This window comes from Theropithecus gelada, chromosome 4 (assembly GCF_003255815.1).
Source record: "Theropithecus gelada isolate Dixy chromosome 4, Tgel_1.0, whole genome shotgun sequence".
NCBI classification, from domain to species: Eukaryota; Metazoa; Chordata; class Mammalia; order Primates; family Cercopithecidae; genus Theropithecus; species Theropithecus gelada.
The window spans coordinates 2,677,694-2,691,521 of NC_037671.1; the positions used below are offsets into that span (position 1 = coordinate 2,677,694).

General features: G+C 46.4%; 1 protein-coding gene across 1 annotated transcript; it reads left to right on the top strand.

The window, feature by feature from the left end:
* The first annotated feature begins 306 nt into the window (after positions 1–306).
* Positions 307–4,138, top strand: LOC112623175 (mucin-21-like). Its single transcript, XM_025383413.1, has 3 exons — positions 307–611; positions 2,802–3,424; positions 3,742–4,138. Exons 1-3 carry the CDS (start codon positions 551–553, stop codon positions 3,922–3,924), a joined length of 867 nt encoding a protein of 288 aa, XP_025239198.1. The 5' UTR covers positions 307–550; the 3' UTR covers positions 3,925–4,138.
* The last annotated feature ends 9,690 nt before the right edge of the window (positions 4,139–13,828 follow it).

Sequence of the window (13,828 nt, forward strand, 5' to 3'; positions counted from 1 at the left end):
CCAGAAAACAAATTCTTGAGCTGGAACAGGTTTCTAACCCAATCCCTGCTTCAAAGGGTGGGTCCCTTCCACTCTGACAACCATGATCTCCTTATCCCATTCTACTTCCTGCTGCAACCCAACCCAGCACCCTGCCTAGTGTGACCATGTCATTCTCCTTTCTCACCTTCCTCTTGACCCCCGCTCTATTCCTTCCCAGGCTTGGTATCATTCTGTCACCTGCCTGTAGTTGACAGACTGTCAGGTCAACTGCCCCACCCCTCCCCAGACCATATGAAGCTATAAAGGCCCCTGTAGCTCTTTCACAACAGAGAAAGAGGCAACTACATTGCCTGGAGGAAGCCTAAGGAAGTCAGGCATCCAGCTGCCCACCCCTGAGCCCAAGATTCTTCCCAGGAACACAAAAGTAGGAGACATATGCTCCTGGAAGCACCAGCCTTTATCTCTTCACCTTCAAGTCCCCTTTCTCAAGAATCCTCTGTTCTTCGCCCTCTAAAGTCTTGGCACATCTAGGACCCAGGCATCTTGCTTTCCAGCCACAAAGAGACAGATGAAGATGCAGAAAGGAAATGTTCTCCTTACATTTTGTCTACTATTGCATTTAGAAGCCGGTAAGTGATTTTATTTAAAAGCGGGTGGTCTGAGAACCTTTGAGGAGTTGGGGGAGACATGACCACTGCTGGGGCTATCTCTGCTTCTCTTCCATAGCGTGAGGATCATCATTTTACTCTCATCACTTCAGCCTAACAATGTATGTCACGCAGGAGGCAGTCAGACACAGTGGTTAAAATTGGTCTCTGGTCTCACGTTGCCTACGTCTGAATTATGGCTCCATCTATTAACTGTGTACTTTAGGTCAGTTGCTTCTCTGTGCCTCAATTTCTGCATCTGTAAAATGGTAAGAACCTATGTGATATGGTTGGGGATTTAAATATTAAGAACAAGAAGGGTTGGCTGCTTTTAAAATATCACTTTTCTGGTAGGGTGCGGTGGCTCATGCCTTTAATCCCAGCACTTTGGGAGGGTGAGGCAGGCAGGTCATTGAGGTCAGAAGTTCAAGAATACCCTGGCCAACATGATGAAACCCTGTCTCTACTAAAAATACAAAAATTAGCTGAGCATGTTTGCTTGTCCCTGTAGTCCCAGCTACTCAGGAGGCTGAGGCAGGAAAATCTCTTGAACCCAGGAGGCAGAGGTTTCAGTGAGCTGAGATGGTGCCACTGTACTCCAGCCTGGGCGACAGAGTGAGACTCTATCTCAAAAAAATAAAATAATAAAACAAGGCCAGGCCTGGTGGCTCACGCCTGTAATCCCAGCACTTTGGGAGGCCAAGGCAGGTGGATGTCTTGAGGCCAGGAGTTTGAGACCAGACTGGCCGACGTGGTGAAACCCCATCTCTACTAAAAGTACGAAAATTAGCCTGGTGGGGTGGCTTATGCCTACAATCCCAGCTACTCAGGAAGCTGAGGCAGGAGAATCGCTTGAACGTGGGAGGCGGATGTTGCAGTGAGCCGAGATCGCTCCACTGCACTCCAGCCTGGGCGGCAGAGGGAGACTCCGTCTCAAAAACAAATACATAAATAAACAATAACATAAAATAAAATGTCACTCTTCTATATTCTACAAACTCAATTTCTCTCCTACCCCTACACCTAATTCCACGTCAGCCTCCCACGTACAGGCTGGGGAGGTCGAATGTCTTCATCCTTCAGGGAAATAAAGGGCAAAAATTTGACATAACCTTAACTCCAGCCAAGCCTCCAAGAAGTTAAAAGCCTTCCCTCTATCTTTATACATTGGTTTACAGCCCTTAATCCTGGGAGCTCTTATGTATTTGAGCTACATATAACTTGTTCTTCTCTAGCCTTGGCCATAGTAATCAAGGGCCCCGGAACTTGAATGCATATAGTCACCTGGCTTCTTGATGAAGATGCAGGCTCCTGGACCCCATCTCAAACTCTAATTCATTTAGTCTAAAATGATTTGCTTAAGAATATTTTCAACATACTCCCTTAAGTAATTCTGATATAAGTGTTTTCTGAATATTATTCTGAGAAATATTTTCCAAGAAGGAAGCAATACTACTTAAGAAAAAAATTGGTCAATATATACTAGTTTCACCTAGTCCTATAATTCTTTTAAAATCCTTTTAATCTGTATTGTATCTTGGATAGCAGAATGTGGAATAAGCTTACCTACTACTAAAACTAGATGATGTAACTCTGGTGTTGGGGGTAGGTGGGTGACTTAGCTTAGTCTCCACAAGTGCGGATTCAGTAGCCTGGGTTCAGTTCCCTGTTCCACCACTCACTAGCTGTGTAAACTTGGGCCAGTGTCAACATTTTTTTTTTTTTTTTTTGAGACGGAGTTTTGTTCTTGTCACCCAGGCTGGATGCAATGGCTCGATCTCGGCTCACTACAATCTCTGCCTCCCGGGTTCAGGTGATTCTCCTGCCTCAGCCTCCCAAGTAGCTGGGATTAATGCCTGGCTAATTTTGTATTTTTAGTAGAGATGGGGTTTCTCCATGTTGGTCAGGCTGGTCTCAAACTCCTGACCTCAGGTGATCCACCCACCTCGGCCTCCCAAAGCGTTTGGGTTACAGGCATAAGCCACTGCACCCGGTCCAGTGTCAACATTTTTAAGCCTCAATTTCTTCATCTCAGCTGGTGATAATAATAGTATCTATGTTATAGGGCTGTAGTGAGCATTAAATAAAATTATTTATGTAATGAATTTAGCCAAGCAGTAAGCAGAAAGCATATATACACAATATATAATTGTCATGATATGATTTCTTCAGCAATAAATCCCAGTGGGACTAGCACCTCTGCCAACACTGGACCCACTGTGACCTCCAGTGGGATCAGCACAGTCATGAACTCTGGGCCCAGTGTGACCTCCAGTGGGGCCAGCACAGCCACCAACTCTGCGTCCAGCACAACCTCCAGTGGGGCCAGCACAGCCACCAACTCTGAGTTCAGCACAACCTCCGGTGGGGCCAGCACAGCCACCACCTCTGAGTTCAGCACACCCTCCACTGGGGCCAGCACAGCCACCAGCTCTGACTCCAGCACACCCTCCAGTGGGGCCAGCACAGCCACCAGCTCTGAGTCCAGCACAACCTCCAGTGGGACCAGCACAAACTCCACTGGGGCCAGCACACCCACCAGCTCTGAGTCCAGCACAACCTCCACTGGGGCCAGCACAGCCACCAGCTCTGGGTCCAGTGTGACCTCCGCAGGCTCTGGAACACCCACTCTGACTGGGACGCACACAACGTCCCACAGAGTTATCACAAGTGCCTCTACTGCAGTGAGTGGGGCGAAGCCCGGGGGGTCCCTGCTGCCATGGGAAATCTTCCTCATCACGCTGGTCTCGGTTGTGGCGGCCGTGGGGCTGTTTGCTGGGCTCTTCTTCTGTGTGGTGAGTGCCTAATATGTAAGAAAATGCCTGGGGGAGGGAGCAGCAGAAACACAGGGAAACGGGTGTGAATAGAAGGGGTCTCAAGTCAGAGGTGGGTAGGGAGGAAGGGAGATCAGGAGAGAGTAACACAGAGAGATGGCAGGTCAAAGCAGAGGAAGCTGGTGACCTGCAGGAAAAGGGGGCCACAGAAAGGACTGGAGGAACGAGAACTAGGAAGGAGTGTGGTTGGAAGTGGGAGAAGATTCCAGAAGGCATCTGTGGTGAAGGCTTGGGAGACAGGGATACAATTATGAAACTATTGACTCTTCTTTTTCTAGAGAAACAGCCTGTCCCTGAGAAACATCTTTAACACAGCTGTCTACCGCCCCCATGGCCTTGGCCCAGGCCCTGGAGGGAATCGTGGAGCCCCCCACAGGCCCAGGTGGAGCCCTAACTGGTTCTGGAGGAGACCAGTATCCTCGATAGCCATGGAGATGAGCGGGAGGAACAACGGACCCTGAGCAGCTCCCGAAGCGAGTGCCGCATTCTTCAGGAAGGAAGAGACCTGGGGACCCAAGACCTGGTTTCCTTTCATTCATCCCAGGAGACCCCTCCCAGCTTTGTTTGAGATCCTGAAAATCTTGAGGAAGACATTCCTCGCCTCTCTTGCCTTTACCAGACACTGGAAAGAGAATACTATATTGCTCGTTTAGCTAAGAAATAAACACATCTCATTTAACACACATGACAAAGAGAAGCTGTGCCGTGCCCCGGGGTGGGTGTCTGTAGCTCTGAGATGAACTTCTCAGTTACAGGAGAAAACCCCCATGCTGGACTCCATCTGGCATTCAGAATCTCCACAGTAAAATCCAGAGACCTCATTCTTATCTGTGTGTCTGCATTTTCTAATCCTTTTTGCCCCAGGCAAGTTCCCTGCATCTCTGAGACACTGCGGTTGGCCGGAAAATTGACTTGGGAGAGATAAGGAGGGAGGGCGGGTGCCAAGATGCTGCGGGCTCGTGTGTGACGCCTGTGGTACACAGCGATCAGGTTGTGATACGTGAAGAGCCGAGAGCAGGATGAAGTGGAGGTGGTACAACTACCTGCTCTGTGTGTGTGTGGAGGGGTGGCGGGGGCGCATATTCACTTGAAGTTGAGGTTCCCAGGGCATTTCCATGTGCTCCAGGCCTGACTACCCATCAGGGTGGAGGAGCTGGTGACACTCATCTCTCTAAGAGTGCTCCCTTGGGGAGCAGAGAGACAGTGTTCCCTGGATTCCCAAAGGAAAGACTTTCTGGTCTGCTAAGGTCAAATCTTCCAAGAGGCTCTTGGCAAAGACCTGAGATTCTCATAAATCCCCTTCCAGAAGAGCTGCATGTATCCTTTTCATGAGTCCGGGGAAGAGGGTCCTCCAGGTCTTGGAAGACAGAGGGGAGTTGCTTTGGAGGCTAAGTTGCTCTGAGCCCACAAGGTAATGGAGGGCTCCTACCTGGGACAGAGCCCTCAGCAGAGAATTAGCAGTCTGTTGGTGGGTTCACCCCAACTCACAGCAGTAGAAACTGCTCCATCTTCCACCACTTATTGGGTTTCTCCAGTGTCAGCAAACCAAAGAGTTGGATGTTACCAATACGGCTATAGGAAAACAGCCTGTTGCATGGTAAGAGTGATACCATCTTGAAGTGAAATCACCATGATGGCCATTTTTTTTTTTTAGATGGAGTCTTGCAGTGGTGCAATCATAGCTCATTGCAGCCTTCCACTCCTCGACTCAGGCAATCCTCCTGCCTTAGCCTCCTGAGTAGCTGGGACTACAGTTGTATGCCACCACAACTGGCTAACTTTTAAAAATTTTTGTAGAGAGAGGGCCTCACTTTATTGCACAAGCTGGTCTTGAACTCCTGGCCTCAAGTGATCCTCCTGCCTTGGCCTCCCAAAGTGCTGAGATTACAGGTGTGAGCCACTACACCTGGCCAGATGACGAGTGTTTGACTTCTGCCATACCAAGGTGTTCTGCATCAAGGCTTTAAAACAATGCCTGTAGCATAACTACCGTCTCACAAAGATGCTTATCTAACTTCCCCAGCAGTCATGGGTTTCGGCAAGAAAGTCTGCGATGTGACCAGTTGCACATGTTTTCTCCTAAAAGCTTACTCTAGAAAGGATATTTTTTGGAGAGGGAGTGCAGGAATCCACCATCTCATGGCCACCTCAGACATGACTTCTGTTTGGAAGTCTCCATTAATATTTCTCTGTGAGAAACTGTGTTTGTCAGTCTCTTTCTTTGATCTCTTTTCCCCTCAACCTTTAGGGGTAGATTTGTGTAGACCTGCTCATGGTAGAACATTTGGTGATCCCCCAGCCAGGAGCTGGGAGAACAAGGAATGGGTAAGGAGAATGAAGCATCTGTAAGGAAATCCCAGGGTGTCAGCCACGTCTGTGTAGGGTTGGACGGCACAGCTGTTCGATACCTGTGCACCTCTGTGTGAGTGCAGGGATGCCTTGAAAATGCCTGGTGGCCTGGAGCAGTTTTAACTGAAAGCTGCATAGTGCACCGGGATACGGAAGGGCGGCCAATAGCCACTGCAGTGGGTTGGCTGCTTCTTTTGGCAATGAAGGTCCAGCTAGCAGCAGAAGCCAAAATTACATGTCTAGAGAAGGAATTGCAACTAGAAAAGGATGTGTAGCTCTCCACGTCTCTCCTCGCAGCCAACTTAGCAAACAAAATTGAAGACCAAGAGACAAAAATTGAAACGTTAGCATGTAGATTTGTTTATCTAGGGAGAAGGACATGGAAATGACCAAAAATCAGAGCTCTCATAAGAAAGCCCAATTGGGATATGAAAACTTGGAATCTCTGGGATTGTTATGAAGAGGAAGACTGATGACACAGAAGTCACAGGTGTGGAGGGGCATGGGGATCATTGGCAAGCTCGCTGTCTCATGCAAAGGAAAGCAAAATCTAACACCTGTAGCAAAATGGGGTCAGCTGACACAGGAGACTCTCACTGTCAGGGAATCTACTGCTGCAGAACTCCTAGAGATTGCAAAGACCTTTAAACAACTACCTAGGGAATCTCCTGGCTGCTTGGATGGCCTGACTATGGGACACAGGGGTTGATGATATTTCCTTAACAGGAGAAGCAGAAAAAATGAGTAACATCACCACCCATGCAGCCCTGCAGCAGCGTCTTTGTTAAGGCAAGGCAGACACAAGGGAGTCATAGCTTATGGACTGGCTCATTCTAGCTATGAGGGAGGCTTGACCTAATGAGGGAAATTTATGGGGAAGGATGACCTCCTGGCAGTCAACAGAAAAGGCCCAGGGGCTTCTCTAAGAATTAGGAATGAGTCAAGTCATCTATGTTTGGGTTCTTACAAGACTTTAAAGTTTTTTCCTGCAGGGATGAAAAATATATTGCTGCAGGGTGCACCAGGATAATGGCACAGCCCTTGGCTGATGTTATTAAGTCATAGAAATGGGACGAGATGTATATGATGTGGGAAGGCCCGGCACAGTGGCACAGAGAGGCTGAGGCAGGCGGATCACTTGAGGTCAGGAGTTCGAGGCCAGCCTGGACAACATGGTGAAGCTCCACAGCTACTAAAAATACAAAAATTAGCTGGGTGGTGTGCCTGTAATCCCAGCTACTTGGGAGGCTGAGGCAGGAGAATTGCTTGAACTCAGGAGGCGGAAGTTGCAGTCAGCTGAGATTGTGCCACTGCACTCCAGCCTGGGCAACAGAGTGAGACTCCGTCTCAAAAATAAATTAAAATAGAATAAAATAATTAAAAAGACCGGGCGTGGTGGCTCATGTGTAATCCTAGCACTTTGGGAGGCCGAGGCGGGCAGATCACCTGAGGTCAGGAATTCAAGACCAGCCTGGTCTTGAATGGTGAAACCTCGTCTCTACTAAAAATACAAAAATTTGCTGGGCGTGGTGGCAGGCGCCTGTAATCCCAACTACTCGGGAGGCTGAGGCAGGCGAATCAGTTGAACCCAGGAGGCAGATGTTGCAGGTTGCAGTGAGCCAAGATTGCGCCATTGCACTCCAGCCTGGGCAAGAAGAGTGAAACTTCGTCTCAAAAAAAAAAAAAAAAAGATGTATATAACGTAGGAGAAGCCATCACAGATCTGGGAGCAACTGAGAAAGCCAGGGGCAGGGTGTGCTTTGTAACCCGGCAAGGGCTGATAAAGGGGAAAGAAAAAGCTTCACAGGAAGAAGGGGGGAAATAAGGGAAGGTGACCAATTAGAGTCAAGGACAGGCACATGTGGCATGACTTATTGGGAGCAGAAACATTCTGAGAAAAAATATATAAAAAATGCTAAAATATGAAAAATGCTGTGTTAGCAGTCTTAGGGAGGGAAGTACAGACTGAAGAGCTGTTTTGTGCCTTCATTTCTGCCCCTCTAGCAGAAGAGGAAGATGACTCAACCCCTCATTCTAATACTCCAGCCTATTAGGGGTGGATTCCACGCTGGCCCCAAGATTAGGAGTGGGGCCAAGGTCAACCCCATGTTGCAGGTGACCAGAGGCCCTATACTGAGCTCACCATTTACTGTTCTTCTCAAAAAAATAAGAACACTATTTCCTTAGTAGGTACTAGGGCAGAATGTACTTTAAGTCATGGAAATCCATAAACACACCCTGGTCAATGGCCGGGCATCAATGGTTATGGGGACAAACGATCTGGATGAGAAGGACTTTAATACATCTAGGTGTTGAGAAAGCTCCCCCTGCCCCGTATATGCTGTTTATTTTTCTTATTCCAGAAAACATTTTAGGCATGGGTATTCTGTGAGGAAAGACTTCGCAAACTTCAGTGGAAAAATTCAGATCAAAGGTGCATGTAGTGAAGGCTGTTCTTGAGAGAGGAGCAAGACTGGAGCCTGTGACAACTTCCTGCCCCTACATGAGTTGTCAACATTAAACAATTTGTATTGTCCAGGGGGCATGCTGAAGTACGTGCAATTATTATCCTCCCAATAAGTGCAGCTATTATCCGCCCAGCACGAAGCCCATGAAAGAGTCTTGTCTTTGTTCTCATTCCTGTCTCTTCTTCTAGTGTTGTTATTTTGTTGGCATTATGTCAGCCACTGAAGCTTTTACTGTGCTGCTGTCATGGCTTTTCTTTTTTTAACTTTTATTTTAAGTTCGGGATTCATATGCAGGTTTGTTACATAGGTAAATATGTGTCATGGGTTGTTTTTTTTTTGTACAGGTTATTTCATCACCCAGCTATTAAGCCTAGTACCCATTCATTATTTTTCCTGATCCTCTCCCTCCTCCTACCCTCTGCCCTCTGATAGGCCCCAATGTGTGTTGCTCCCCTCTATGTGTCCATGCGTTCTCATCATTTAGCTCCTACTCATAAGTGAGAACATGTGGTATTTGGTATTTGGTTTTCTGTTCCTGCATTAGTTTGCTAAGAATAATGACTTCCAGCTCCATCCATGTCTCTGCAAAGGACATGATCTTGTTCTTTTTTTATGACTGCATAGTAGTCCATGATGTATATATACCACATTTTCTTTATCCAGTCTATCGCTGATGTGCATTTAGGTTGATTCCATGTCTTTGCTATTGTGAGTACCACTGCAATGAACACATGCGTGCATTTTTTTTTTTGAGATGGCATTTTGCTCTTGTTGCCCAGGCTAGAGTGCAATGGTTCAATCTCGGTTCACTGCAGCCTCTGCCTCCTGGGTTCAAGCAATTCTCCTGCCTCAGTCTCCCGAGTAGCTGGGATTACAGGCGTGCGGCACCACGCCCGGCTAATCTTGTATTTTTAGTAGAGACAGGGGTTTCTCCATGTTGGTCAGCCTGGTCTCGAACTCCCAACCTCAGGTGATCCACCTTCCTTAGCCTCCCAAAGTGCTGGGATTACAGGCATGAGCCACTGCGCCCAGCCACGTACATGTGTTTTTATAACAGAATGATTTCTATTCCTTTGGGTATATACCCAGTCATGGAATTGCTGGGTCAAATGGTATCTGTCTTTAAGTCTTTGAAGAATCACCACAGTATCTTCCACAATGGCTGAACTAATTTACACCAACAGTGTATAAGCATTCTTTTTTCTCCACACCTCTCCAGCATCTTTTATTTTTTGATTTTTTAATAATAGCTGTTCTGACTGGTGTAAGATGATATCTCATTGTGGGTTTGTTGTTGTTGTTGTTTGTTTGTTTTTTGTTTTTTGTTTTGAGATGGAGTTTCGCTCTTATTGCCCAGGCTGGAGTGCAACGGCGCGATATCATTGTGGTTTTGATTTGCATTTCTCTAATAATCAATGATGTTTAGCTTTTTAAAATATGTTTGTTGGCCATGTGTATGTCTTCTTTTGAGAAGTATCTGCTAATGTCCTTTGTCCACTTTTTGATGGAACTGTTTGTTTTTAAAAATAAATTTGTTTAAGTTCCTTATAGACGCTAAATATGAGACCTTTGTCAGATGCATAGTTTGTAAACATTTTCTCCCATTCTGTAGGTTGTTTATTGATAGTTTCTTATGCTGTGCAGAAGCTTTTTAGTTTAGTTAGATCCCATTTGTCAGTTTTTCCTTTTGTTGCAATTGCTTTTGGAATCTTTGTCATGAAATTTTTGCCCATGCCTATGTCCTGAATGGTATTGCCTAGGTTGTCTTCCAGGGTTTTACAGTTTTGGGTTTTACATTTAAGTCTTTAATCCATCGTGAGTTAATTTTTGTGTAAGGTGTAAAGAAGGGGTCCAGTTTCAATTGTTTCCATATGGCTAGCCCATTATCCCAGCACCATTTATTGAACAGGGAATTCTTTCCCCATTGCTTACTTTTGTCAGGTTTGTTGAAGATCAGATAGTCGTGGGTACGTGGTCTTACTTCTGGGTTTTCTGTTCTGTTCCACTGGTCTATGTGTCTGTTCTTGTACTAGTACCATGCTGTTTTGGTTTGCAGTAATGTCTTATGACATTGGGTGCTCATCTGTGGAATGCAGATGGGCCATCAGTCTTCAGAAGATGCAAGGCCCAGGGCCCACAGTGAAGTGTTTTTTTGTTTTTTTTTAGATGGAGTCTCGCTCTGTCACCGAGGCTGGAGTGCAATGGTGCAATCTTGTCTCACTGCCACCTCCGCCTCCCGGATCCAAGCGATTCTCCTGCCTCAGCCTTCCCAGTAACTGGGACTACAGGCACCTGCCACCATGCCCGGCTAACTTTTGTATTTTTAGTAGAGATGGGGTTTCACCATATTGGCCAGGCTGGTCTCAAACTCCTGACCTTGTGATCCGCCCACCTTGGTCTCCCAAAGTGCTGGGATTACAGGCGTGAGCCATTGCACCTGGCCCACAGTGAAGTTTTTAGGGACTACATGGTTGGGTAAGACTCCTTTGATACCGGGTGCAATAACTGACAAAGCCCAACAATGTCAACTCCAGAAACAGTAAAAGAAATCCAAACATTTGTGGGTCTTTTGGATTACTGGAGAGTATTCATCCCACACTTAGCCCAGTTTCTGAGATCCCTACACAGACTTATTAGAGAAAGGGCACATTGGGCCTGGGACACACCACAGCAGGAAGCTTTGAACAGGCTGAAGTGCTGGTACAGCAGGCACAGGCCTTATGCACCCCTTTGGAGGGTACAGCTAGGACTTTGGATGTTACTGCTACTCCTGAGGATATGAGTGGGGCCTTATGCAACCGCTGTCTAGGAAATCAGTCCCTTTAAGAAAGGAGCTGAAACCAGATACTTTCCTGTTGAACAAGAAGTATTAGTAGTAGAGAATGCTTTACAGCAGGTGGAACGGCTAACAAAGACCCTTCCCATGCCTGTGAGAATAGGTCTACCAATCAAGGGATGGTTAGAAGGATTTTTAAACAACCCACCTCCACTGTAGCCCCAACACCTACCTTGAATAAATGGCATGGTTATTTGCAACAAGGAAGAATTCTAGCAATGAGTTCCCTGAAGCCCAGAATTACATACTGCATTAGGCTCTGTTACGATTTGAACAACCAAAGGCTACTACTTGACCCTCTCCAACTCCAGCACCTGACACAGTAAAGCATCCAGATAATGCTTGGTGTACAGAGGACTCCAGCAGGGACACTGCTGTTCTTGGACTGCTGTTGCTATATAGCCACAAACTGATACAATCTGGTTTGATACAGGTAGGCATCAGAGGAGCCAGTGGGATGAGTTGCAAGAGGCCTGGTTAATAGTCACATATGAGCCTGGCCCCTGGTTCTTTGCACTGATAGCTGAGCTGTGCTCAAAGGCCTAATTATGTGGCTGGTTCAACAGCAGCAAGAAAAGTGGATGATTATGCACAAACCTATATGGGGCATGAACATGTGGCAAGACATATGGAAAAAGCTGCAAAGCCTTGTAGCTGATTTAACTGTATTTCGGGTGACTGCACATAAAAACCACTCAGTTCCACAAAATATAGAAGCTAAAACCCTAAAAAAAATTAGAAGCATCATGCCAGCTCAGGCCGCTGAACTATCGACCTGGGTACATAACAAAAGGGGTCACAGAAGTGCAAGAGTAGGCTGGGAGACAGGCAAGAGAGCAGGATTGCTATTAAACTACAGTGACCAGGCTGGGCATGATGGCTCACGCCTGTAATCCTAGCACTTTGGGAGGCCGGGGTAGGCAAATCACCTGAGGTCAGGAGTTCGAGACCAGCTTGACCAACATGGAGAAACCCCATCTCTACTAAAAACACAAAATTAGCTGGGCGTGGTGGTGCCTGCCTGTGATCCCAGCTACTCAGGAGGCTGAGGCAGGAAAATCGCTTGAACCCGGGAGGTGGAAGTTGTAGTGAGCCAAGATCATGCCATTGCACTCCAGCCTGGGCAACAAGAGCAAAACTCTGTCTAAAAAAAAAAAAAAAAAATATATATATATATATATATATATATATATATATATATACACACACACACACACACACACACACACATACAGAGTCCCGGTACAGTGGCTTGCACATGGGGAGGCCATGGTGGGATGATTGCTTGGGGCCAGGAGTTTCAGACCAGCCTGAGCAACATAGCAAGATCCCATCTCTACAACAACAACAAAAATATATATATAGTGCCCTCCCAACAGCTCTTACAAATCGTTTACCATGTTCTTTATTGTAGATCATATCAAGCAGGACATATTCAGATATTCAGAAGGCTGTCCACCATGTAACAGATTGGCAAGTGGATTATTTAGACTCTGTCCCTGTAAGCCAAGGAAATAAATATGTGTTAACCTGCATGGACCCCACTACTGGACTGCTGCGAGATTCTCCCTATAAGCAAGCTAATCAAGCCAGTACTATTGAAGGCTTAGAGGCTCTCAGTACTGTGTATGGATATCCGTGGCACATCGACAGTGACTGAGAGACCCATTTTGCTGGATATAACATGCAGGACTGGGCCAGGAAACATGATACAGTATGGCACTTTTATCTCCCATAGAACCTCCAAGCAGCAGGGTTAATTGAAAGAAATACCAGTCTGCTGAAAGCACAAATTCAAACTTTAATTTGGGAAACCTACCTTGCATAGTTAGATGAATGTGTTATCTGCAGCCTTTATTTCTTTAAATTCAGCCAAAGCGGGGACGCCTGCCCCATGTGACTGGCTAGGACAACCATCTCCCAAGCCTACCACTGTTCCCACAGGGGTAATTGAGATGATTGCTTTGCTTGCTCCCAGACCTCATTGACAACCAGTGCGTTTTGCACATGAAGATGCCAGCACATATACTACCGAGGAGGAAACACACCGGGCTTGGAACGACAAACACGCCCAGGCTGGATAGGCTATTTCCTGCCAGAGAGTGACAACACCCTAAATAAAGAACAAAATAACCTGATACCCAAATACAGGCTGGGTTTATTTGGTTAATTCCATCTTTTGGCCATGTTAGTCAACTTGCTCCTCAGTGTTGGGAGCAAATGAATCATTCTAAAGATACTTGGCCAAATTGCACAAAGGATCTGTGATGGATAGCAAGAGACTGATGTTTATATACTATGCTATAATATAATAACACACTCACTGGGCATGTTACAGAACAGACACTGTGTCCAGGAATCTTTTGGTTGGCCCCAAATGGAACTTCCTGGATATGTGGCACCAATTTATGGCCTTGGTTACACCCTGCATGTTTAGGAAGATGTTCTTTGGATTATACATGGGCTCAGGCTGAATAGTTCACACACTACAAAGCCTATCAATCTCCCTCATTTGAAATCCCACTGGTCCTCATCTGTTTTGTATTGGTATGATTGTTTGGCCCCCATTTTTCTTCCTCATCTGGTTATTGAAGATATTATCTGGCATATAGAAACTCTACAAAGCCTGTAATCTCTGCGCTTTGGGAGGCCAAGGCGGGTGGATCAGTTGAGGTTGGGAGTTCGAGACCAGCCTGGCCAACATGGTGAAAC

What these genes read in the sequence shown, in the direction of transcription:
- LOC112623175 (XM_025383413.1), top strand. Translation starts at nt 551, where the DNA reads ATGAAGATGCAGAAAGGAAATGTTCTCCTTACATTTTGTCTACTATTG. An exon ending in ACTATTGCATTTAGAAGCCG is followed by an intron (nt 612 to 2,801) that starts GTAAGTGATTTT and finishes TGATTTCTTCAG; the next exon opens with CAATAAATCCCAGTGGGACT. An exon ending in CTGGGCTCTTCTTCTGTGTG is followed by an intron (nt 3,425 to 3,741) that starts GTGAGTGCCTAA and finishes TTCTTTTTCTAG; the next exon opens with AGAAACAGCCTGTCCCTGAG.